Here is a 24,888-nt window from a genome sequence, read left to right as displayed (position 1 = left end):
CATCAGAGCCCTAGCAGACCACACAAGGCTGAAATTAACGTTCCATTGGTGTGGCCTCGTGGCTCACTCCATAAAGGCAGTATTTTTCCATCATGAGATATTTCACTCATATATGCACTCTATTGTATAGGGTATTTATGCAACCACATGCAGCACACTTGGTCCAACTCTCCATTTAATTGAGTTTGTCCAACTCAATTTGGGCCAATTTAATCGAGTTTGTCCAACTCAATTTGGGCCAATTAAATTGAGTTGGACCAACTCATAAATTGAGTTTTGGGCCATTTAAATAAAGTTGATCCAACTCAATTTAACTAAATTTGTCCAACTCAATTTGGGCTAATTTAATTAAGTTGGTCCAACTCAATTAAATTGAGTCTTGGGCCAATTAAATTGAGTTGGACAAATTCAATTAAATTGAGTTGGACAAACTCAATTAAATTGAGTTTTGGGCCAATTAAATTGAGTTGGACCAACTCATGTAAATTGCGTTGGACCAACTTAATTAAATTGGATTTTGGGCCAATTAAATTGAGTTGGACCAACTCATGTAAATTGAGTTGGACCAACTTAATTAAATTGGGTTTTGGGCCAATTAAATCAAGTTGGTCCAACTCAACTTGGGCCAATTAATTTGAGTTGGTCCAACTCAATTTGAGCCAATAAAGAGCAATCACATGTTTATTTTCTAAAATCAAAATAAAACTGAACACCTCAAAATTCTAATAAATCAATGTTGACATAAACCGCCTCTTCAACCTCTACAGTTAAGCTGCTCAAAAAGAGAATAAGTAAATCAATATCCTTCGAAAAGATCTATTCAATATAACAGCTAAATAAAATAATGTAAAGTAAAATTAATAGTCAAAGCCTACTTGCACTGGACGTGCTGGTTTCGGCCTCATCAGCAGCTGCAGCCATGTCTTCATCTCATATATAAAACACCTGCGATTCAGCAACTACTTGCTAATGCACTCACATTCGCGTAAAGTAGCTTCGTTGACAAGTTTGAATGAGTAAGGGCAAAATGCACAAGATATAGTACCTTCAATGCCCCGATATCACTTCTTTTGTAGTAGAAAAACTACTGCAGAAAAAGTTAGGCGCCATGCAAAATGTAAACAATTGCATTACTTATCACAAATGTATTGGAGTAAAAAGTACATATACATAGTCAAAAATGTAATCAAGTGGAGAGTATGCAACCACATAGTTAATATCTTTGATAATACAGCTACAAAGTAGCCAAAAAGATACTTAAGTATGGTAACTAATTACATCTACTCAAACACTTTACACCACTGCTTTTGTCACACTTCATTACTGTATTCTCAGGTCTTTCCCACAGTGGTGGATGACTATAAGAATTTGGCCTGTGTCACTTTATATTGAGAGCCCAGTGAAACAGGAAGTCATGACTTAAGTGTTCCTGATCATTAAACTGAACTTTAAAATCATATGAATGGGAATATACATCAGTTCGATTTTTACTCATTCGAATTTGTAGGGGTGCCAATAATTTCGGCACACATATTTTGGAGAAAACCATATTTATGTAATTTATTCCCCATTTATATTTTGTGTGAATTAACTTCAATTAAAGGTTAGGTTTTTTGTGAATATTTTGAATAAAAGACTAAGAAATTTTCACAGTCAGTTTTGCTCATATTTACCAAGTGTGCCAATATTTGTGGAGCCCACTGTACTTCCATGATGTATAAATACCTTAGAATATATATATTTACATTACGGTAATGAGAATATAAGAACAAGAATGTGTCAACTGTCATGAAAATAAAGTAAAAAAATGCAACAACAACAACAAAAAACTTAATGGGTCTTAATCTTAATTATCTTTAAGCAAAATGTAACTTTTTATTCCTTTTAATTTTGGAATGACACAACGTAGACATTTTCTTGACAGGTTGTCACTGTTTACAATGGATTAACTGTAAACATCTAGGGCTATTGGACTGTAAAAATGCAGCAAATAAGCAACAGAATAAATTATATGCCTAAAACCAGTTTAGGGATACAACGTTTAAAAAAAAATGTATATTCAGTCATTTCATTCCTCCTGCATGCTGTAGTAATAAAGTTCACTCTTATCAGCCACGACTAGACAGTGGCCCTGAGCCCATCGTGATATCCACTGCAGAAAATCTCTGCTTTGTCGTCATGACGATCCGTCTCTACACTGAATGCGTCTCATCCTTATGGGGAACTCTTATATAACACAATGATAAAAACAATAAAAACTGGCTATAATGTATCCTTTTGAAAGTCCTTAAACTGCATCTGGTGCTCAAAGTATGCAGTTAAACAAGATTCAAATGTCAATCACAATAGTTTATTGTGAGAAACCATTAAATGTGTGTATGTGTGTGTATACACGCTAAGTGGGCGTACTATACCTCTCACCGCTGAATTAAGTGGGTGAATCTTGGCTGTCAACCAGGAGTGCAAAAAAGTTAATATAATCATGCTTGTTTTTGCAGTTTTACAGTTTTTAAATGGTCCCTGAGACAAAAAGACCGGAGTAAAGACACCCTTGATTAGCTGTTCTCATGCTGCCCTGATAGACTTGAGCTTGTGCTTTTGGGCCACAAACTGAGCCTTCTGTATCGCAAGCTGAGTGTCTTCCTCGCTGATGTCCAGATGCCACACAGCCCTAACTGTGCCCCCGATATGGGGGAACATCAGAACCTGGACCCCCTGTCCCAGAGCCTTCACCTCCTCTTCATCTACAGATGCCATCCGCTCGCAGAACTCCACTGGGCTCATCTGGCGGTCCCGCAAGTAGATCCTCAAAATGTTGGTTTCCACAGTGCTCAGATCCACTTGGTACAGAGGAGGGTCACACTGTAACAGCGCTACAAGAGAGAAGGTGAGAGACATTACATCAGACTCTTGAAAACAGAACTGTGGATATTTACACAAAAGGAGACATTGAAAATGATAATAAAATTTTAAATAGGCACTGAATGGGGACTACAATTTTCAAGCTTCAAAAAGGACAAAACAGCACCATAAAATATCATGTGTTGTCCATATGACTCATGCACTATATTTCAAGACTTCTGGAGTCATGCAATTACTTTGTGTGAAGAACAAACTGTCATTTGAGTCATTATTCACTGACATAACTTTAATCTAGTGAATTGTTAACTGCTGCATTCACTGAGTCAGTGAGTTGAACTCAAGGATCGAATCTGTCTGATTTGTCAACAGAATCATTAAAACAATCTTTTTTGCACTTTGGAACTTGACAGCGCCCCTCTGAAATGAGTATTGAAAAGAGCAGAAAAAATACACCTTTTGTCTACCCTGGAAGAAATAACTTTAAATGGATTTCTAAGAACTAATGACTTTTATTTTTGAGTGAACTATTCCATTGAATTTTTATTTATTTATTCTAATCTCTTCGGTTCTGACTTTGTTACGCTTTAAGTTTCTGATTTTTTTCAGTCGTACAGGTTTAGTATGCATTATTGCTAAATGAGAATGAACATAATTAGATGACTAACAAAACGGTGGTACTAATTAACTAATTTCAGCTACTGCGAATAGGAGTATTTTATATGCCTAATATATTCCTTTTTCTATAATAATTATGGTCTAAGAATATTTAATGAAAGCTATTCACGCACAGGCTAACTATTGTAGTAATGCATCATTATCTACAGACTACAGTGCTTGTGTTGCGTCATGCTGAGAGTTAAAAAAAACCTATGGGGTTCTGTCACCTTGAGCAAAACGTCTGGCGTTCCTGTGGTCCTCCTCCAGTCTGCCAATCATGTCTGACAGGGCAATCTTACCAGCTGCTGCTAAGACACCCACTTGGCGCATTCCTCCGCCAAGTGCTTTGCGGGCACGTACTGCTCTTTGTATGAAATCTTTTGACCCACCTAGCATGGTGCCTACAGGTGCCCCGAGACCCTGCCAAAGAGCAAATCAGATCAAATGAGCCTTTTTGTTTCTGCATTGTGTGAGATTTCCAGATCTTTGCATGAAATTCAATAGATAGGAATAGAGAAAACAAAAGAGACTCTTTAAAAGAAAACATATGCACTGCAGTGCAATGCAGTTCAGATAGAATTACTGTATTGAATAGATGCAAGTTTACTTAGTATCCACCTTAATGCATTTAATATGCTGAGGGTCATTCACACAGAACATTTTGTGTTAAAAAGTGTTTTTAAGGGCCTGAACATGCTCGAAAACTCATGAAACTTTGCACACGCATCAGAAGTGGTGAAAATTCACGTCTAATATGGGTTTCAGAATTGGCAAAATGGCTCGATAGCGCCACCCACAAAATTTTCAATTAAGCACCCTTCGCGCTACATTTTACGTAAAAGTATGAAATTTGGTAGACACATCTAACAGCCCGATACCTACAAAAACGTCCCTGGGAGCAAAATCTGAAAACCCAACAGGAAGTGAGATATTTTGAATTTTTCTCTGCAAAATCTTTGCAGTTTTTGCCATTTTCAGACTTTGTACTTCAATGAACTCCTTCTAGAAATTTCATCAGATAAACATCATATTTGGTCTGTCTAATCTAAAGGCCTTTGCGACGTTAAATTGTGAAGATCTTGAGTTTTCACTGAAGGGGTGGCCTGACAAAGTTTGATGTTTCACCATGAAACAGGAAGCTGCTGTAAGTCAGGCATACAATGTCCGACCTGCCCCAAAGTTCAGGTTTCATTAGAGTCCTGGCGTGAAGACATCTACATGCCAATATTCAGTTAGTCATAGCGCCACCTGCGGGCAACAGGAAATGACATGCTTTACACTGTAATTCACTCCCTGAAACACATTTAAATATACCATGAAGTACTAAACATGCTAGAAACACGTTAAATCATGCAACACTTGGCTAAGTAATGTATGCTATTAATGCCAAACTGGAAGTTGTTGTAACTCAGGCATACAATGTCCGATCTGCTCCAAACTTCACGTTTGATAATAGCTCTGGTCTGAAAACATCTACATGGCAATATTAAATTATAGTCGAAGTGCACATCAAAATGACTTTGCCATACCCACTTAAATGCATGTCGCCCACTATTCACTGTTTTCGGCCACCGGGTGCAAGGGCCCTTTCAATGCTGCTTGCAGCTTTAATTAATTTTATGTTTTTCCCTGAAGCTGTGTTATTTAAGGGGCAGTTTACACGACACCATTTTAACCTAAAAACTGAAAACTTTTCATGCGTTTTGGACATTCATTTACAGAACAACGGCGTTTTGGGGGCCTGAAAACATACTTTTGAAAGTTTTTGAAAACGATACCATTATCATCTCTGTGTAAACTACAAAAAAGTGAATTTGTGAAAACGGTGACGTCATGCGCACTGCATGTTCAGTCTATAGGCGCATAGTGTTTCTTTACAAAGTTACATCGGCAACTACTGGTTTGGCATGCACAATGCAACATTTTTGTGATATGTGAAAGGGGATTGTTTTAACAACATTGTAGTCTATATGCAAAAAATTCAAAGGAAAAACTTTTCTGTTTTTAGTACATCGTTGATGTATAAACATACCCTTAGTAGTATTTATATACTATTATAGTATTTATTAGTATTTTAAATTGGCTTTTACTTTTTGTTTTCAGTTTTCATGTTCTGTTTAAAAGTTTTGTATTTTTTATGTGCTTGTGACTTTTATTTTTTTTTTTTTAAGTCTTTTTAGCTTTCATTTATTTTTATTTTAGTTTTAATAATTTTAGTACTTGAACTTATTTCAGTCATTTCAAAAAACTTTCTTAAGTTTAGGTTTTTCATCTAATATTTTATTTTAGCTTGATTTCAATTAACAAAACCTATTTTAATAGTTTTAGTTAACAATAACAACACAGCCCTGAAATCCACTTATATTAGTAAAGTTGTTTTCACACCATATACATAGGGACTGAGAGGACATAATTTTGCTGGTCATGTGATCTCAGCATGTTGGCTCCTATAAGGTGACTTGCTCCATGCAAAATAAAACCCATTTGGTGTGAAAACCCCTAACATGTCTTATATTCATATTTGCATGTGTGAATAAAGTATGATGTATACTGCACAATGTACAAACTATTCAACCCTAACCATAATTTATCCCTAAAATGAGAGGGAAATGACAGGTGAATAAGAATGGTGTAGAAGCCCCTATCCCTTGTTGTAAGCATCAACATTAACTAAAAACTATCCCTCAAATCTGTCTGGGTGTTTGGAATGTTGTTTCAGGTTGTCACAAGGATGTTGATCCAGGAACATGTTCTACTTGGTGAAATCACATTAACAATAATAATATATGAGCATTCAGGCACACATTTATAAAGGACACCTAGATGGTTGCTTTTTCCCCAAACGTCTGTAGTCAGGACAAGCAGAAGTGATTTGATATTCATATGGGTGATCTTTGTCTATAAGCCTCAATTACATTTAATGTCTTTCAGCGAGAGGAAAAGAGAAAAATTCAGTGACAGAGAGTAGCCTGTTTCTAGCTAGATGCAAACAAGGTCTGTAATTAAAATGCAAATACGCTTGTTGACATCTACTCCAAGGATTTTGTTGAGAGTTGAGAGTGATTAGGTTTTACTTCAGGGTCTCTTCAATCGATTTTGTGTGTATGTGATGATCTGAGTTTGTGATGTTTAGTTCATTCCGGGGGAGAAATGAGGGAGGACATTTCAAATCCCAGATGATACGATATGATTACAGGTGTGTTTTCAGAGTAAAGTACCATTAACAGTTTTATGATATGAACAAAAATAAGGCTTGATTATCTGGACGTGAGACACCTTCAGGGTGCAGGTTATAAACCATACGAGCACTGACTTTAACAAGGTCATTTTCAATGCATCTCACTTAAACTGATTTCTACTGTTTTTCGGTGGAAAACTCTATAGATGGTCTCTCACTGCCTGGAGATGTTTTGTTCAAAATGACTGAAATAACTTTCCCAGAAAAGCACTTCCAGGAGCATGAAAACTACTGCTGGTTTATAATAAGTACATTTTTCCTATTATGAAAATCTCACTACTATGTTCTAGGTGAATTGGTTGCTGCACTTGCTGTACAATTCCAATTTCCAAATTATGTTTTCCTCTTTTCTCTTTATTGGCCTACCGGCAGCTACAATAAAACAACCTACATTGTGCTGAAATACAGACTAGCCATTCCAGAAAATTATCAAAACAAATATACACGCACTACCCTTCATAAGTTTGAGGTTGGTAAGATGTTTTATTATGTTTTTAAAAGAGGACTGTTTTAAAAAATAAAATAAAAACAGTAATATTACTTAGTAATTGAAACTCAAAGGCGAGAGGTGAGTATTATATGTAAACAGTTTATTGACAGAATGAATGAGGACAGATGCAGAGAATAAACAACCAGAGTGAGGGAAGAGTGAATGAGTCCAAACCGCAAAGTTGCACCACACACATCTTGATTATTGCTGAAACAGATGATTAATGTATCTTATCTTTGTAGGAGCAGAAAAGATGAGAATGGGGAATGGGAGATGGGGAATCCAGGGAAACAGGAACACAGATGAATGGAGAACAGGATGATGATCCAGTTTTGTAGATGTAGGTAAGTAGATGCAGGTAAGTAGCAATTAGCAATACAGGCAATCCAAATGTGGACAAAGAAGCAGTCCAAATTTGCAAGAACGAGGCCAGACAAGGCCAGTGTGTGTGGTGCTGGCTTTTATGGCTTTTGTAAGTGCGTGCAGGTGATTACCAAGGAGGATTGTGGGAAATGTAGTGCACAGAGGAAACAGGCATGGTGACTGGTTATCCTGACAGTAATATTAATAGTATTATTACTATAATAACAACAGTTTTCTATTTTAATATATTTATAAATGTAATTTATTCCTGTGATGGCAAAGCTGAATTTTCAGCATCATTACTCCAGTCTTCAGTGTCACATGATCCTCCAGAAATCATTTTAATATGCTGATTTGGTGCTCAAGAAACACTTATTATTATTATCAATGTTGAGAACAGTTGTACTGCTTAATATTTTTGTTAAAATCATAATTTTTTTCAGGATCCTTTAATAATTACAAACTTCGAAAGAACCGATTTTTTTTTTTTTTAATATACAGTCTACAGAAATTAAATGCAATTTAAATGAAAAAATCCTTTTGAATAATGAATAAAATATTTATATTATTTAAAATTATTATTTAAAGTAATATATTTTTAAGAATAATTTGTACTAAATCAACTTATTGAATTAACATCCCTCCTATTAATATTTGATCTTCATATTATACTTATATTGAAGTATTAGTTCACTTTAAAATGAAAATTATCCCAAGCTTTATTCACCCTCAAGCCATCCCTGGTGTATATGAATTTCTTCTTTCTGATGAACACAATCAGAGTTATGTTAATAAATATCCTGACGCATCTAAGCTTTATAATGGCAGTGAATGGGACCAACGAGTATGAAGCTCAAGAAAGCGCATCCATCCATTATAAATGTACTCCACACGGCTCCTGGGGGGTTAATAAAGGCCTTCTGAAGCAAAGCGTTTGTGTAAGAAAAATATCCATATATAACAAGCTATAAAGTAAAATATCTAGCTTTCGCCAGACCGCCTTCCACTTTCAACTTATGAAAAAAAAACGTAACTGACGTTGCGTCAGTTACTCTACAGTAACAGAAGGCGTAGGACGTAGTTTAAGCGTTTTGAACTGCGAGAGTTTTACACTTTCTTCGTAAGTTGAATACGAAATGTGGTCTGGTGGAAACTAGATATTTTACTTTCTAACTTGTTAAATATGGATATTTTTCTTACACAAACACTTTGCTTTAGAAGGCCTTTATTTACCCCCCGGAGCCTTGTGGAGTACCCTCAAAAGTGTGCTTACCTTGGACAGACACACACTGACAGAGTGGCAGTGCTGCAGTATAACAGAGGGCTGTACGGCCAGAGCCACGGCTGCATTCATCACCCTTGCTCCATCCATATGGACAGCCAAACCAAACTTATCAGCCACAGAGCGAAGCTTTGAGCAAGAAAAACAGTTATAGACATAAATTCAATGCATGCTCAAGGCGTCTACATCTTTTCAAATGAAATAAAAAGTGTAATATGTGGATGTGCCTCATTTGTCAAATCTAAAGCAGAACCTGTTCATGCTAGAGTGCTGAATAAATCAGTCTTTGTTTAATCACTCATTTACTAAATGGAGGGATTGTGTCCCATTGTTCAGAGTTCAGCCCCAGGTGTCTGGCTGCCTCAACACATTCTCTCTCACACACACGTTTAATGAACCGAAGTTTAACTAATATCTAACCTCCTGCAGGAAGGAGAGTGGGAGGACGCGCCCTCCCTGGATATTGTGCGTGTTTTCCACACAAACCAGGCGGGAGCGTGGGTAGTGTGGGTTAGGGTAATCGTGACGGATCTTGGAGATCAGCTGGTCTAGGTCAAAGGTGCCATCGCCAAGGGTGGTGACTGTTGCAGAATGGACGCCTGCTAGCTATGAACAAAAACAAGAGCACATATATTTCATCCTACGGATAATGTGACATATGGATGTTTCTTCATTATGGGCACTTTCAGACTTTCAGACTTTTTCAAAAATAAACTCTCAAAACGATTCATTTAAATTAATATAGGACTGCAAGAATAATAAATACAATTACATGTTCTGAGACAAAGAACATAAGCCTAAGTAAGAGACAAATATATCCCCTTTTGTTCATACCTGTGCACTTCCTCCTTGCTCATAAATATGAATATGAGAGAGATCACCTACTATCATCTCATCACCCCTCTCTCTGCAATGAACCATAACTGAGAGAGAAAGAAAGAAAAAAAATAAGTGCAACATGTGTGTACATTACTGCTGTACATTACTGCAACATCTGGTCACTAACAAGAACAAAATTCCTTGAACAGTGAGCTATTTCTGTGAGCTAAAGCACAAATCAGAATCATTTTTGAAATATCGGATTTTAATAGCCAGAGACGGCTTTTATGTAGCGACACTGACCACAGCCACTGCAAAATACGTGTCCATTTTACCTCTAAGCTTTTACCAAGTGACAACTGTAAACAACTTTTATTAATAGCCCTGGGCAGCATCGTGCAATCTCACCTGCAATCAGGTTACCCATGGTTCCTGTGGGGACATATAGAGCTGCTTCCATACCAAACATATCAGCAGCTATTTTCTGCAGTTCTACAGAAAGAATGGGAAAAACATATAATGTATACAACGTATAAAGGTATGCTGTATGAATATGAAAAACATATGGAAGTATGGAAATTATGAAAAAAATAAATCCAAGTCTTATATTTTATCTTCTTCAAAGCAGACACCCTTTGGTGTGATAATATATTTGCGCATTCTCTCGTCCAACTTCATGAGGTGAAACCTGCCTTCTTTCGGTCCAACTCATCCATTTTAAATAATAATAAAGTTTTTTAATACATAAGTAAGTTATACATAACTTAGTCTACATAACTAAGCATTAAACTCTGGGTCAAAGGTTAACTGGAAACATGAATTCCAAAACCTTTGACTGGTGTTGTGTGTGCATATAATATAAATGTATATAAACAGCATAGATGGTAATAGAAAATCTGTGCAATAACACCAGATATTAATATCACTAGTTGATGCATTACTGTAACATAATAAATGTTTTACTGTCACTTTTGAACAATTTATCCTCGTTGAATAAAAGTATTCATTTCTTTCTAAAAAAAAATCTTGCAGATCCTAAACTTTTAAATGTCAGTGTATGTCTAAACAGTATACCAGTAAGTCAAAAAGGTGTTTAACACCTTGTTATGTAATGCTGAGTAATCTGATATTAGCTCATGAGATAGAAAAGTAGTTCTTATAGTAGCATATTTATTCTACAGTATAACTGGTTTAACGGATGTGAGCGCCCTCTTGTGGCCATTACAGAAACAGAGGGTAAGAATACAGACCAAGGGGGAGCTGTAACATCAATAGCGCCTGTTTTACACATACTCCGTTTGCAGTGCGTCTTTTTTTCACACTGCACGCGGATGCGGTCCGGCAGTGCGCCTGCAGCTGTGTGCTTTATATAAATATAAAGTAATGAATTAAACAAAACGTTATGCATTTAAACGTGACATCTATTTACGAGTGTGGCCTATGTACAAAGAGAATCGCAATGCTGACAAGTCATGTTCAGTAACAACTTTTGGATTTGAAATAAAAATAAGTAAATGTTGTGTTTGTGATATACAGCCACGGATCAGTTGCGCACTGTAGTAAGGTACTAAAGACATTGTTAAAACCGTCGACGTGACTGCAGTGGTTCAACCTTAATGTTATGAAGTGACGAGAATACTTTGTGAGCGCAAAAACACAACAAAAATAATGACTTCATTCAACAATATCATCTCTTCTGTGTCATTCTCATACGTTGTTTACGTCCAGCGCTTCCAGGTTCGACGTCAGAACGCCGGCTCCTGCGTCAGCATCATACGCATGCATTGTGCTGCTCACATGTGCAGCTTTGGCCAATACTGAGCCAACACGGAAGCCTTCACTGTGCTTAATGCAGGACCTGCGTAAGGATAATGACAGGGAAGAGAAGAGATTGTTGAAAAAAGTCGTTATTTTTGTTTTGTTTTTGTGCACAAAAAGTATTCTTGTCGCTTCATAAAATTAAGGTTGAACCACTGTAGTCACGTTGACTGTTTTAACAATGTCTTTACTACCTTTTTGGGCCTTAAAAGTGTTGATTATATTGCTGCCTATAGACAAGTCATATTATATACTTCTCGGATTTCATCAAAAATATCTTAATTTGTGTTCTGAAGATGAACGAAGGTCTTACGGGTGTGGAACGACATGAGGGTGAGTAATTAATGACTGAATTTTCATTTTTGGGTGAAGTAACCCTTTGACATACACATAAATTGTATGAATATGTCTACTGATGAATAAATAGTTATAAACTATTACCCTATAAGGTAAGTTAAATTAAATAGCAGTCCCAAACTAGTTTTTGTTAATACAAAACAGTTGGTAGGTTGGCATGAGCCACCACAGTAATTTAAAAATATACAAAATAACACAAAGTGAAAATTAAGTGTCATTTTTGGGTTACAGAAACAAACATTGTGTATATATACAATACTAGCATGAACCATTAATGAAACATGGACACTGCTCCTGATGAATATCAATACCAAATATTTTTATAAAACACCTTAAAAAAAAAAAAAAAAAGTGTACCAAAGTGCTGTACAATTTCAAAGAGAATAGATAAAACACAAAAAATACAAGGAAAGAAATAGTACAATATAAAACACAATAAGATAGGGGGAAAGAGATAATACCATATAAACGAGAAAGATAATAATATAAACTTCTAATCCAAACCTAATGGTCCTTACAAAGTAGCAAAGGCCTCGTCAAACAAATACGTCTTAAGACGAGTTTTAAACGTTTACAGAGGTAGACGATCTGATAGACAAAGGTAAACCATTCCACAAGCGCAATCTCCTTTACTTTTTAAGCGTGACTAAGGAATAAGATTTGAGTTTAGCGATATATTTTGCAATTGAAAGAAACTATTCTTCACAACTGAAACTTTAATTCTGTGTCAAAGACCCAGATTCTTAACAAATGTATTCATATTGGATGACAGAGGACCTAGATATGTTTCTATATTATTTGCACAGCTACTAGGGCCAAATATAATAATTCCTGTCTTTTTCTCATTTAACTAAAGAAAGTTATTTTTCATCCAGCATTTTACATTTGATTTTACACATGTGATAGAAGCTATTGATGAGGAAAAGTTTCCAATTTTAACAGAAAAGGTGAAAATTTTGAAATTAAGAGGCAAACCAGCTTAGAGCAGTTCCTTGGATGTCCACTACTGTTGTAAACATTCAACTCAAAAGAAATGATCATTCGTATCAAATGCTGAGCTAAAATCGAGCAAAACTAAGGCAACACTGCGACCCGAGTCAGTCAGTCAGCTGACTCTGCGCTGTGACCTGATTTAAACCAGATTGAAATTTATCAAAAGTATCTTTTTTAGTTAAAAATGAAGTAAGCTGACTAAAAACTATTTTTTGTAACATTTTAGATAAAATGGTAGCCTAGATTTTGGCCGAAAATGATTTTGATCTGTAAGATCTAAGCCAGGCTTTTTAAGAGGAGGCTGGACGACAGCGTGCTTAGAATTGGAGGAACACCACCATAGGATAAACATCATACCTGCATGCAAATCCTTCCCAGCTACCACATGACATACCAGTTACGTGATTCATTGGTACTTTTATTTCATGACTACTAATTGAAAACGTAACGTTGTATGCTCGTAGTTTCTCTTGCGCTTTATATATGAAGTGATATATTTCATGACTACTAATTGACAATTTGCATGTGCAACTGAAAGGAGCGCGGGTGCGCCCTACTAGCACACTACAACGTCTGACAAGACAGGACAGAGAGGGTGAGAGACTTTCTGCTTCGTAACAAGCTACGAAAATAACGTTAGAATAATGACACTGACATATCATCTGACCGCAGGCACTCCGCGACCCACTAGTTGAGAAACACTGGTCTATAACATCTGTTTTATGCTTTTAACAGATGAATCGCAATTAAACACGTCTGGAACCTCTTAAATTGTCACAATAGCGTCTGCCTAAACAGAAGCGCACAAAAGTGACTCCGTGTAAACTTCTAACCGACCATCAACAGTAGGGTCATCTTTGAACACATCGTCTCCGTTCTCTGCCTCTGCCATGGTTCGACGCATGGATGCTCCGGGTTTGGTGACGGTGTCGCTGCGGAGGTCCACGGTGCGAACACCTGATCCCGTAGCCGCCTGCGGGGACCCACAGTACAGCCGAACATTAGGTTTGTGTGAGCAATGACGGACTAAACGAGCTGGAACTGTTAAAGCTCCGATATACTTCAAACGAAATCGAAGAACGAACTGATGTGACGTCATTTCGAACAAAATCAGGCTAAATCGAAGTTCGTTGTGAGAGTTCGAAACTGTCAGGAAAAGTTCGCGCCAGCTGCACAACACCTGGTCAGTGACAGGAGGTGTGCACTGAGGCTCCGCCTTCTTTCACGCCGGTCAGGTGTGTGTTAATGTGTGTGTTTAAATAAAAGTGTTTTTGCTAATTATATATGTCATGACTTCTTATTTGTGAATAAAATTTCAACACAGAATCAGTTGCTCTTTTTTATTAAAAATTAAAATACTCTCATTATTTATTTTCATCTTTGATATTACAGATATGCAAAGTACTATGTGGTCTATTATTTTAGCCACTAAATAAATGTCATTCAAATTTAAACATTTTAATTGTTATGGAAAGCTTAGAACTAAAACATTTCATTGTGAATATACTGCAGGTTTGCTCATTTCACAGCTCAATTTCATCACCACTGTGTTAAATTGAATTCACAGTTTTTTCACATTTAAGATGTTCTGTCAACTAAATGCATAATTTTGTGGGGAAAAAGATTGAGATTGTTTCCTAACAATATGAAAAAAAATTAAAATAACACTGCACTTTAGGATTTAATAAAGTCTCTTTGAAATTATTTACCAAGGAGTAAGCAATTAAGAAATGACAGAACAATCAGAGCAGTATGTCTAATTATCCCCATAATAATAATCCTCATACTTTTGCCAATTATGTCTTCTCCATATAAACATTTGTAAATAAAACCCCCATTAGTAACTTTTAGTTTCAGATCATCAGCTCATTAGTCGAGACTCCAAGACCTGAAATGGGTGTGCCAGACAAAGGAAACATGCAAAATGTGCAGTGTTGGGGGATTCCAGGAACGTGGTTGGGAACCACTGTGTTATTGAATGCATTGTGGCATGAAGCATGTCACCATTGTTGAGATTTATATGTCTATGTAAGAGGGTCTATGGTTGAAAAGATGCTTGAGAAGCCCTGCAGTGGTCAACCTGAAGTTTTCACCTGCACACCCACTGAAGCTAAGCAGGGTTGAGCCCTGTCTCTATTTGGATGAGAGATCTTCTTGGAGAATGGGTAGCTGCGGGAAGAGGTGTTAGAGAGGTCAGCGGGTCTGATCAACCTGTTGCCTGAGTGGGTCCTAATGCCCCAGTACAGTTGCAATAAGCTGTACTGTATAAAGGGTGTCACCCTGGTGTAAAATAGTCCATACAGCACATCACATACTGCCCAATGCCCCAGTACAGTCGCCATAAACTGTACTGAATAAAGGGTTAAAATAAACCCCAGAAAATAAGGGGTGTAACACTGGGGCAAAAATAATCCCTACATTACCTCACATACCATGCAGGTAGTTAGTTAGTTTTCTATTTGAATATACTTTTTAAAATATTATTTACAAAGAAAACTGACAGTTTGAACTGTTTCAAAATCAACCATCACTGAAATCTCATAACGGAACAAAATCAACTTTCATTCAGATCTTGTAATCAAACAAAACCAACCGAGATCCCGTAACCGAACAAAACCGTCCATCATTAAATTCTCATAAAGGAACAAAACAGACCATCATTGAAATCTCGTAACAGAAGAAAACCGACCGTCATTGAAAACTGATCATCATAGAAATCTTGCGATGGAACAAAACCGACCGTCATTGAGAACTCGTAAAGGAACAAAACTGATTGCTATTGAGATCTACTAAAGAAACAAAACCGACCATAATTGAAATCTCATAACCGAATAACCAAATGCATTGAAATGCAATGCGGCATGAAGCATGTCACCATTGTTGAGATTTATATTTCTACGTAAGAGGGTCTATGGATGAAAGATGCTTGAGAAGCTCTGCAGCAGTCAACCTGAAGCTTTCACCTGCACATCCTCAGAAACTAAGCAGGGTTGAGCCCAGTCTCTATCTGGATGGGAGACCGGGTAGCTGCGGGAAGAGGTGTTAGAGAGATCAGTGAGTCCGACTTTAGTGGATCCTAACTCCCCAGTACAGTTACAATTAGCTGTACTGTATAAAGGATGTAACCCTGGTGTAAAATAGCCCATACAGCACATCACATTTTGCCCAACTCCCCAGTACAGTTGCCATAAACTCACATAAAGGAACAAAACTGATCTTGTAATGAAAGAAAACTGTCTTTGAAATCTCATAACAGAAAAAAACAAAACAACCGTCATTGAAAACTGACCATCATAGAAATCTTGTAAAGGAACAAAACCAAATGTCTTTGAAATCTCGTAAAAGCAAAACAAAACTGACCATCATTGATAACTCGTAAAGGAATGAAACTGACTGCTATTGAGACCTACAAAAGGAACAAAACTGACCATCATTGAAATTTCGTAACGAAACAAAACCAAATGTCTTTGAAATATTGTAAAAGAACAAAGAAACAAAATCGATCATCATTGAGATCTCGCAATTGAACAAAACCGACTATCACTGAGATCTCGTAACTAAACAAAACTGACTATCATAGAAATCTCGTAACTAAACAAAAACAAACAGTTTGAATTGTTTCGAACTCGACTGTCATTGAAAAAACAGCCGTTATTGAAATCTCGTAGAGGAGCAAAACCAACCATCATTGAAATCTCATAACCGAATAAAACCGATCGTCATTGAAATCTTGTAACCGAATAAAACCAACCATCATTGATATCTCGTAACACAACAAAACCGACCATCACTGAAATCTCATAACGAAACAAAACTTACTGTCATTGAAATCTCGTAAAGGAACGAAACTTACTGCTATTAAGATCTACTAAAGGAACAAAACCGACCATCATTGAAGTCTCATAACGAAACAAAACCAAATGTCTTTGAAATATTGTAAAAAAAAACAAAGAAACAAAACCCACCATCATTGAGATCTCGCAATTGAACAAAACCGATCATCATTGAGATCTCGTATCTGAACAAAACCAACAGTTTGAATCATTTCGAACTCGACTGTCATCGAAAAAACAGCCATTATTGAAATCTCTTAGAGGAACAAAACCAACTGTCATTGAAATCTCATAACCAAATAAAACCGACCGTCATTGAAATCTCGTAATGAAACAAAACCAACTGTTATTAAAATCTCGTAAAAGAACAAAACATACTGCATTGAGATCTCGTAACTGAACAAAACTGACAATGAAAACCAACTGTCATTGAAATCTCGTAAAGGAGTAAAACTGACCGTCACTGAGATCTCGTAACGAAACTTACTATCATTGAAATCTTGAAAAGGAACGAAACTTACTGCTATTGAGATCTATTAAAGGAACAAAACCGACCATCATTGAAGTCTTGTAACGAAACAAAACCTAATGTCTTTGAAATCTCATAAAAGAACAAAGAAAATCTCGTAACTGAACAAAACCAACAGTTTGAATCGTTTCGAACTCAGCTGTCATTGAAAAGACAGTTGTCACTGAAATCTTGTAGAGGAACAAAACCGACCATCATTGAAATCTCATGACTCAGCAAAACCAACCGCCATTGAGATGTCATAACCGAATAAAACCGACCTTCATTGAAATCTCATAACCGAATAAAATCGACCGTCATTGAGATCTCGTAACTGAACAAAACTAACTGACAATGAAAACCGACTGTCATTGAAAAATCGTAAATGAACAAAACTGACCTATCATTAAGATCTCGTAACTGAATAAAACAGACGTCATTGATATCTCGTAACTGAATAAAACCAACAGTCATTGAAATCTTGTAGCACAACAAAACCTACCATCATTGAAATCTCGTTACGAACCAAAACGACTATCATTGAAATCTCGTAACAGAACAAAACCAACCATCATTGAAATCTCGTAAATAAACAAAACCAACAGTTCGAATTGTTTTAAATTCAACAGTCATTGAAATTTCATAACCAAACAAAACTGACCGTCATTGAAATCTAGAAGGGGAACAGAACCAATCGTCAGTGAAATCTCATAACAAAACAAAACCGTCATCCATTGTAAAGGAACAAAACTGATTGTCATTGAGATCTAGTAAGGACTAAAATCAACCATCATTGAAATTTGGTAAAGAAACAAAACCGACTGTCTTTGAAATCTTGTAAAGGAACAAAGGAACAAAACCTACCTTCATTGAAGAAAAAAAAAAGATCTCATAAAGAAAAAAAAGTCCAACATTGAACTCCCTTAACTGGCCATAATTGAAATGTCGTAATGGAACAAAACAGACCGTCACTGAAATCTTGTGAAGTCAGATTCATTCTTTTACGAGATCTCAATGACAGTCAGTTTTGTTTCATTATGAGATTTCAATGACAGACGGTTTTGTTCCTTTGCAAAATCAAACAAAACCAACCATCATTGAAATCTCAAAAAGGTAAAACATAGACCGTCATTGAAATCTCAAAATAGAACAGAACCAACCGTCATTGAGATCTCATAACAATACAAAGCCGTCAACCATTGAGATCTTGTAAAGGAACAAAACTGACTGTCATTGAGATCTAATAAAGGAACAAAACCAACCATCATTAAACTCCTGTAACGAAATAAAACTGATGTTGAAATCGTTGACTGTCGTTGAAATCTCATAATGGAACAAAGCTGATTGTCATTGAAATCTCGTAATGGAAAAAAATGATCTGTCATCGAAATCTTGTAACCAAATAAAACCGACACTGAAAACCAACCGTCATTACATCTTGTAACGAAACAAAATCAACCATCATTGAAATGTCGTAATGGAACAAAACTGACTGTCATTGATATCTTGTATAAATGTTTTTGAAATCTCGTTACAGAAGAAAATCGACCATCATTGGAAACTTACAGTCATTGAAATCTCATAACCGAACAAAACAGACTGTCACTGAAATTTCGTATTGGAAAAAATGGTTGTTATTAAAATCTCGTAGAGGAACAAAACCGACCGTCATTGAAATCTCATAACACAGCAAAACCGACCGTCATTGAGATCTCATACCAGAATAAAACCGACCGTCATTGAAATCTCGTAAAAGAACAAAACATACTATATTGAGGTCTTGTAAATGATTAAAACTGACTGACAATGAAAACCGACTGTCATTGACATCTTGTAAAGGAACAAATCTGACTGCTATGGAGATATCCTAAAAAACTAATCTCCTAATAAAACTCGTAACGAAACAAAACTGACTGTCTTTGAAATCTTGTAACCGAACAAAGCCGACCATCACTGAAATCTCATAAAGGAACAAAACTTACTGTCATTGAGATCTCATAATAAAACAAATCTGTCTTTGAAATCTTGTAACAGTAGAAAACCAACCATCAATAAAATCTTGTAAAGGAACAAAACCAACCATCATTGAAATCTTGTAAAGGAACAAAACCAACCGTCATTGAAATCTCATAATGAAACAAAACTGTCAGTCATTGAGGTCTCATAAAGGAACGAAACTTACTGGCATTAAGATCTCATAGCTAAATGAAACTGACCGTCACTGAAATGACATAATGGAACAAAAAGATCAGAAATTAAAAAAAAACTACACAATAATTATTCTAAGATGACACACAAAGACATTAAGAATCAGCACATGAATCTTAACAAAGGTGACAATCAAAAGTGTCATGCCGCAATGCATGCTGGGAACAGTAGTACAAAACTCCCAAATGCATCACATTTGCTTTTATTTTTGCTGTGGTTTTTGTTCTGTCTTTTAGTAGCCTTTTGTGATGTCCAGAGTTGATCTTGTCTGAATATTTTGTTGTCACCATCGTTGAGATTCATAGACTGATTGCTCATATCTGTGTTTGTCATTGTAGTTTACTACGGAAGCCCTAAAAAGCAATGTATTGTTATTATTTTTACTATCTCGTGGTCACGAGTTATTTTCTGAAGGCCATGGATTGTGTTTTTTTTTTCTATCTTGATTTCCATGGCATTTTAGGGCTTCTGTAGTCTTAATTTTCTTGTTATCTCGAGATCACGACATCACAGAAGTTATTTTGGTTGTTTTGAAGCGTTGCAAACATGGCCGCCGAGTGAACAGACTTTCCTTGAAAAGGACTTCGGCTTGAATCAGAGCTCTGGCGAGACTGTGCGCAGCGCGTTACAATACTGAGTTCTGATTGGTCAATCGCTGTTATAGTTTGTTAATTTTAAAATTTCGTTTATATGATAAGATTTACATAATGCATAACACTGTTAATCTAAAGGGGATGGTGGCTTTACAGAGGGGATGATTTTTGTCATTTTTTTCAAAAAGTGGGATGCCATCCCCCCGCTTCCCCCCTCATATCGAGCCCTGACGGATGTGAGCGCCCTCTCGTGGCCATTACAGAAACAGCGAGTAGGAGTACAGACCATTGAGGAGCTATGTGACGTCAATAACATCTGTTTTTATGCTTTTAACAGATGAATCCCAATGAAACACGTCTGGAACCTCTTAAATTGTAAGAATACAGTCTGCCCAAACAGAAGCACAGAAAAGTGACTGTGTGTTAACATCTAACCAACCATTAACAGTAGGGTCTTCTCCGAACACATCGTCTCCGACCTCTGCCTCTGCTATGGCTTGGCGCATGGCTGCTCCGGGTTTGGTGACGGTATCGCTGCGGAGGTCCACAGTGCGAACAGCTGATCCCGTAGCCGCCTGCGGGGACCCATAGTACAGCCGCACCGGATCCACGCAACAAACACTACGAGGTTTGTGTAAGCAATGACGGACTAAACGAGCTGGAACCATAACTGTTCTGGAGCTCATGTCTTCTTCTTTGCACTGTAATGTAACAGCGTATTCTGCAATAGGGCATCAATTCACAGGACCTCTCTGAACTTTGGTACTGTGTTCGATAATCATTTATGTAAACGGCCTTAAGCTTCCAGACATTAATAATGGAACTCTCTGATATCGATCAGTTTACAGTAATCTTCTCAAAACTACATTAGTCCAGGTTGTTTAATCTCCAGAAAGTAACCAGTTCCAGTGTACAGTTTGAGTTGTAATATTGACCCTGGTAAAAAAAAAAAAAAAATGGCCCGTATTGAAAAAGACAGTATGTCTGCATTTACAGAGTTGACTAAAGTTATACTCACTTTGTCCACTTGTGGGCGCTCATGTCTAACATTTTAGCTCTGTAGTACTTGAGCAGTTTGTGGTTTTGAACGTGTCTGAGCTGCATTATGTAGCAGTAGTATATTTCAAAAGGCAACTTCTATTATATGAAATTATCATTGTAGGACTCCTTTTGAAATGCTTTTTTTGAGACTGTGTAGGCTATGGAGCCAACTGATCACACAGTGACCTTAAAAAGTACCTTATCCTGTAATCCACACTCAAAAATAGCATTGCATTAAATAACAAAACATCAAACGAAGTAACATTTTATTAGCACAAGCACTTCTTTTAGTCATCAAATTGTGGAACACGTTTAAAGTTAATGTGATAAACAACATCAATAGTTACTTTACACCCCTGTGTGAACTTGATGACTTTGAGGAAATTAAGTTAGTTCTGAGAAAAGATCTTGCGTCATTTGTTTGCAGATGCCATACTGTGATATTTTGTATCTAAAGAAATAACATTATTAAATTACATTGAAGTGTGACTTTACACTTCAGCACTTTACAATTAGGTTCCATATGTTAACATTAGTTAACTACACATAAACTAATAATAATAATAAATACTTCAAAAGCATTTAGTAATCTTAGTTAATAATAATTGCCATTACTAATACATTATTAAAAATCAGAAGTTAGATCTGTTATGAGCTAACACGAACTAACAATGAACATTGTTACAAACGGTAACAAAGATTAATAAATACTGTAACAAGTTAACTAATTATTGTAAAGTGTTACCATGTCATATATATATATATATATATATATATATATATTCTTAGACATTGACATTTAGCAATCTTAGACATCTTGACTGTATATCATGCTTCTAAAATATCTGTTGGTCATATGTAACCACAAGCAATTTCACTTTTAAAACATTGCATCCGCCTACAGATGTGTAGCAATGTCATTTAATCACGACATGCATGTTTGCTGAGTGACTACATGCCTTATAGAAGATGTTCCCTATTTGATTGTGATATGTGGCCACTAAAACATCCATTTCCCATTAATAGCTCCTAATTGCGAATCAAAAATATCATCACAACCAGAATGTCAGCATGGCTTCTAATTCCGCTTGATACTCGAGTGTCGTGCTCGTATGCTCGGTGCTGTGAGTAACACAATCTTATTTACACTCGCTCCTCTCAGACCTGAAAGGCCTGTCCACCCGCTGCAGTGATGTCATATGGTCAGCAGCGGAGGTTTCCTGGCCTTTACTGGCTGTATTTCCAGCAGCTGAGCTCTGCCAGGCCGACTCTAATAAAACCCTGCGGGAGGTGTCAGGAGAGGTTGTGAAAGTGAGTCGAGCAGCTGTCTGGGTTTCCAGTAAGAGGCAGGATGGTGGGGGTAGGTGAGGACTAGGGTGTGCCAGATGGCACCCGATTCTTACATTATATTCAAATGAGAGAATTTGTCATCCATCCCATGCCAGACTGCTCTGGTTGTAGGGCATGACTAGTGATGCAGCAGAGATCTGTGTGTGGCGAGAAGACTCCCATCATGCATTCAAACATACGGTCCATATATTTGAATTACTTCTCAGTTTGAGTTCACATAACCTTTGAGGTTAGCAGAAGGAGTTTTGACATATGAGGAGATTGTTTGGACCCTGTTAATGTTCCATGGGATGATCTATTGATTTATAGCGGTAAATATGGATCTGTCATCACAGAGTGTCCACTCAAAAGTACTAAATAAACACGCAAAGTCTTAGTGTTTTAGACACAGCACGTTCTACCTTAATGTATCAGTGTGTGTGTCTATATATTTGTCTTTTACTGCAGCTGCTGGATTAGTGCCCGTAAATGAGCTGCATATGATTTTTGTTTTTTTTCTAGTGTGTCTGAAGAAACAGCTCCCTGTTGTGAGAGAAACCGTTGCAGTAAGAGGAGGGTTTACTGGAAGTCAGTTTGAAAGAGTTCCCTTCATTCTTCTATTTTTTTATTTTTTTTTTTACCACGCTAAGATTCTCCTGCTGATTGCATTGCATATTTCCCTGACCAAAACTATGCACACACAGACTGTATGTTATTGTAAATGCTGCATATTTACTCTAGTGGAGTGGGTTGGGAAAACGTTCTCCCAGGAAAACTAGAGCAAGTGTTTAGATCAGCAGTTTTTTGTGTATTTCATACTTTTTATATACATGTTCTGGGGTTTTCATGGTCATTTTCAGTTTAGTGCTGATAATCCCTGCTATGTGCATGCTGACATTTATGTAAATATGAAAATGGTTTCCTTTTTGGAGTAGATGCCTGGATACTTCATAGCAGTGTCTGTCATGAACAAGATTGATTTGTGCTTTTATATTAAATTAGTTATTTGTTTTAAAAGTTTTTAGTTTACTTTGCATTAATTTATTTCAGTTTACAAAAGTATTTTTAAATCAATACATTTTGTCATGTGATGAATGCTCAGTGACTACTACATTTATTTAATTTATTATTTTTTTTCACTTTGTCTTATGAAAATGTTATTAAATGAATAGTTTTCGTCTTCATTATTTTTAGTCTACAATAATAACCCTCATCAGAAAGCAATTTGTATTCAAATTTTTTTTTTTTAATGCAGCTAATATTGTTAGTTAAATATACAGCCTTACGGCCCTGACATAAAGCTGTCAACAAGTACATCGCTGAACCTAAAAAGGAGATACAGCCTAGGGCTCATCATTTCCCGGTTTGAGTTTGAAGCAGTAGCTAAACATAGAGCACAGTATTTAGCATGATCATCAGTACTATGATATCACAGGCCCTGGATCTGGAACTCTATTTTAGTGGCATTTACAGCAAAACAGACAAAAACATGCTGGACGTGCTGGTCAAGTGGAACACCAAAACCAGAAGATCTGGTTCAGATTCCACTTGGATTCAAAACAATTGGCCCTTTTGTTTCCCGCTATTGTGTCCTAAAGTGCTTTGTCCACGTATGCACACATTGTACATATTACTTACTGACCATGAAACTTTTATTTTGCATGATTTTTATTAAAAATATAGATTTATGTCCTTAAGCTAAGAGGATATTTTGGTTAGTTTTCATTCAGTCTCTGTAAAATTGCCCCTGTTCCGACCAATTTTTGTTTACAATATAAAGGACTGTAAAATAAAGATTTCCTACACTGTATAAAAAATGTGTGAAATTTACAGTACAAATCTGATAACAGCATTTTATGTTTCACAGAATTAACTTAAATTTACAGTGTATGTACACACATATATATACACACACACACACATTATATATATATATATATATATATATATATATATATATATATTATTGACATACATATAACAGACATATATTTACTGTTAAAATTACATTCATTTTTTACTGTGTATGTAACTATTTTAGCTATGAAAATAAAGATTTCCTACACTGTATAAAAAATGTGTGAAGTTTACAGTAAAAATATAGTAATAACATTTTAGGTTTAAATTTACAATGTGTATATATACATGTATATATACATATACATATATATATATATATACATACATACATTTTTACGGTCTTTTACAGTTAAAATTACATTGATTTTTACTGTGTATGTATGTATGTATGTATGTATTTATTTATTTTTTGTATGTATGTATTTATTTATTTTTTATTTTTTAACACTTTCTGATCAATGTTTTAAATATATGATCCAAATAATGTCATCCCATACTAGTTCAGGATTAATTGTACATGAGAATATATACACAAGATGATATGCTTAAGCGTCCCACTTTACTAGTTGTACTCGTATTCACACTATATCATGTTACTTACTACCAGTAAAACCAAAGCACCAACATACTAATTTAA

At 36.1% G+C, this 24,888-nt stretch overlaps 1 protein-coding gene and 1 long non-coding RNA gene across 2 annotated transcripts; one reads left to right on the top strand and one right to left on the bottom strand.

Annotated features, from left to right (window-relative positions):
* Window positions 1-1,850: 1,850 nt before the first annotated feature.
* On the bottom strand, window positions 1,851-20,993 carry tha1 (threonine aldolase 1). Its single transcript, XM_051915010.1, has 7 exons — window positions 20,461-20,993; window positions 10,120-10,203; window positions 9,727-9,815; window positions 9,313-9,498; window positions 8,884-9,021; window positions 3,747-3,939; window positions 1,851-2,873 (listed from the first exon to the last, which is right to left on the bottom strand). The coding sequence occupies exons 1-7, from the start codon at window positions 20,705-20,707 to the stop codon at window positions 2,566-2,568; spliced, it is 1,245 nt and encodes a 414-aa protein (XP_051770970.1). The 5' UTR covers window positions 20,708-20,993; the 3' UTR covers window positions 1,851-2,565.
* LOC127523878 (uncharacterized) lies at window positions 19,629-24,147 on the top strand. The gene is made up of 3 exons (XR_007932963.1): window positions 19,629-20,396; window positions 20,470-20,649; window positions 22,914-24,147. It is a non-coding gene; the product is annotated as an uncharacterized LOC127523878 (long non-coding RNA).
* The last annotated feature ends 741 nt before the right edge of the window (window positions 24,148-24,888 follow it).

The sequence above is a fragment of the Ctenopharyngodon idella genome, chromosome 12 (assembly GCF_019924925.1).
Source record: "Ctenopharyngodon idella isolate HZGC_01 chromosome 12, HZGC01, whole genome shotgun sequence".
NCBI classification, from domain to species: Eukaryota; Metazoa; Chordata; class Actinopteri; order Cypriniformes; family Xenocyprididae; genus Ctenopharyngodon; species Ctenopharyngodon idella.
The sequence above is the reverse complement of the archived record's forward strand: the minus strand, read 5'-3'. Positions and strand labels throughout refer to the sequence as shown.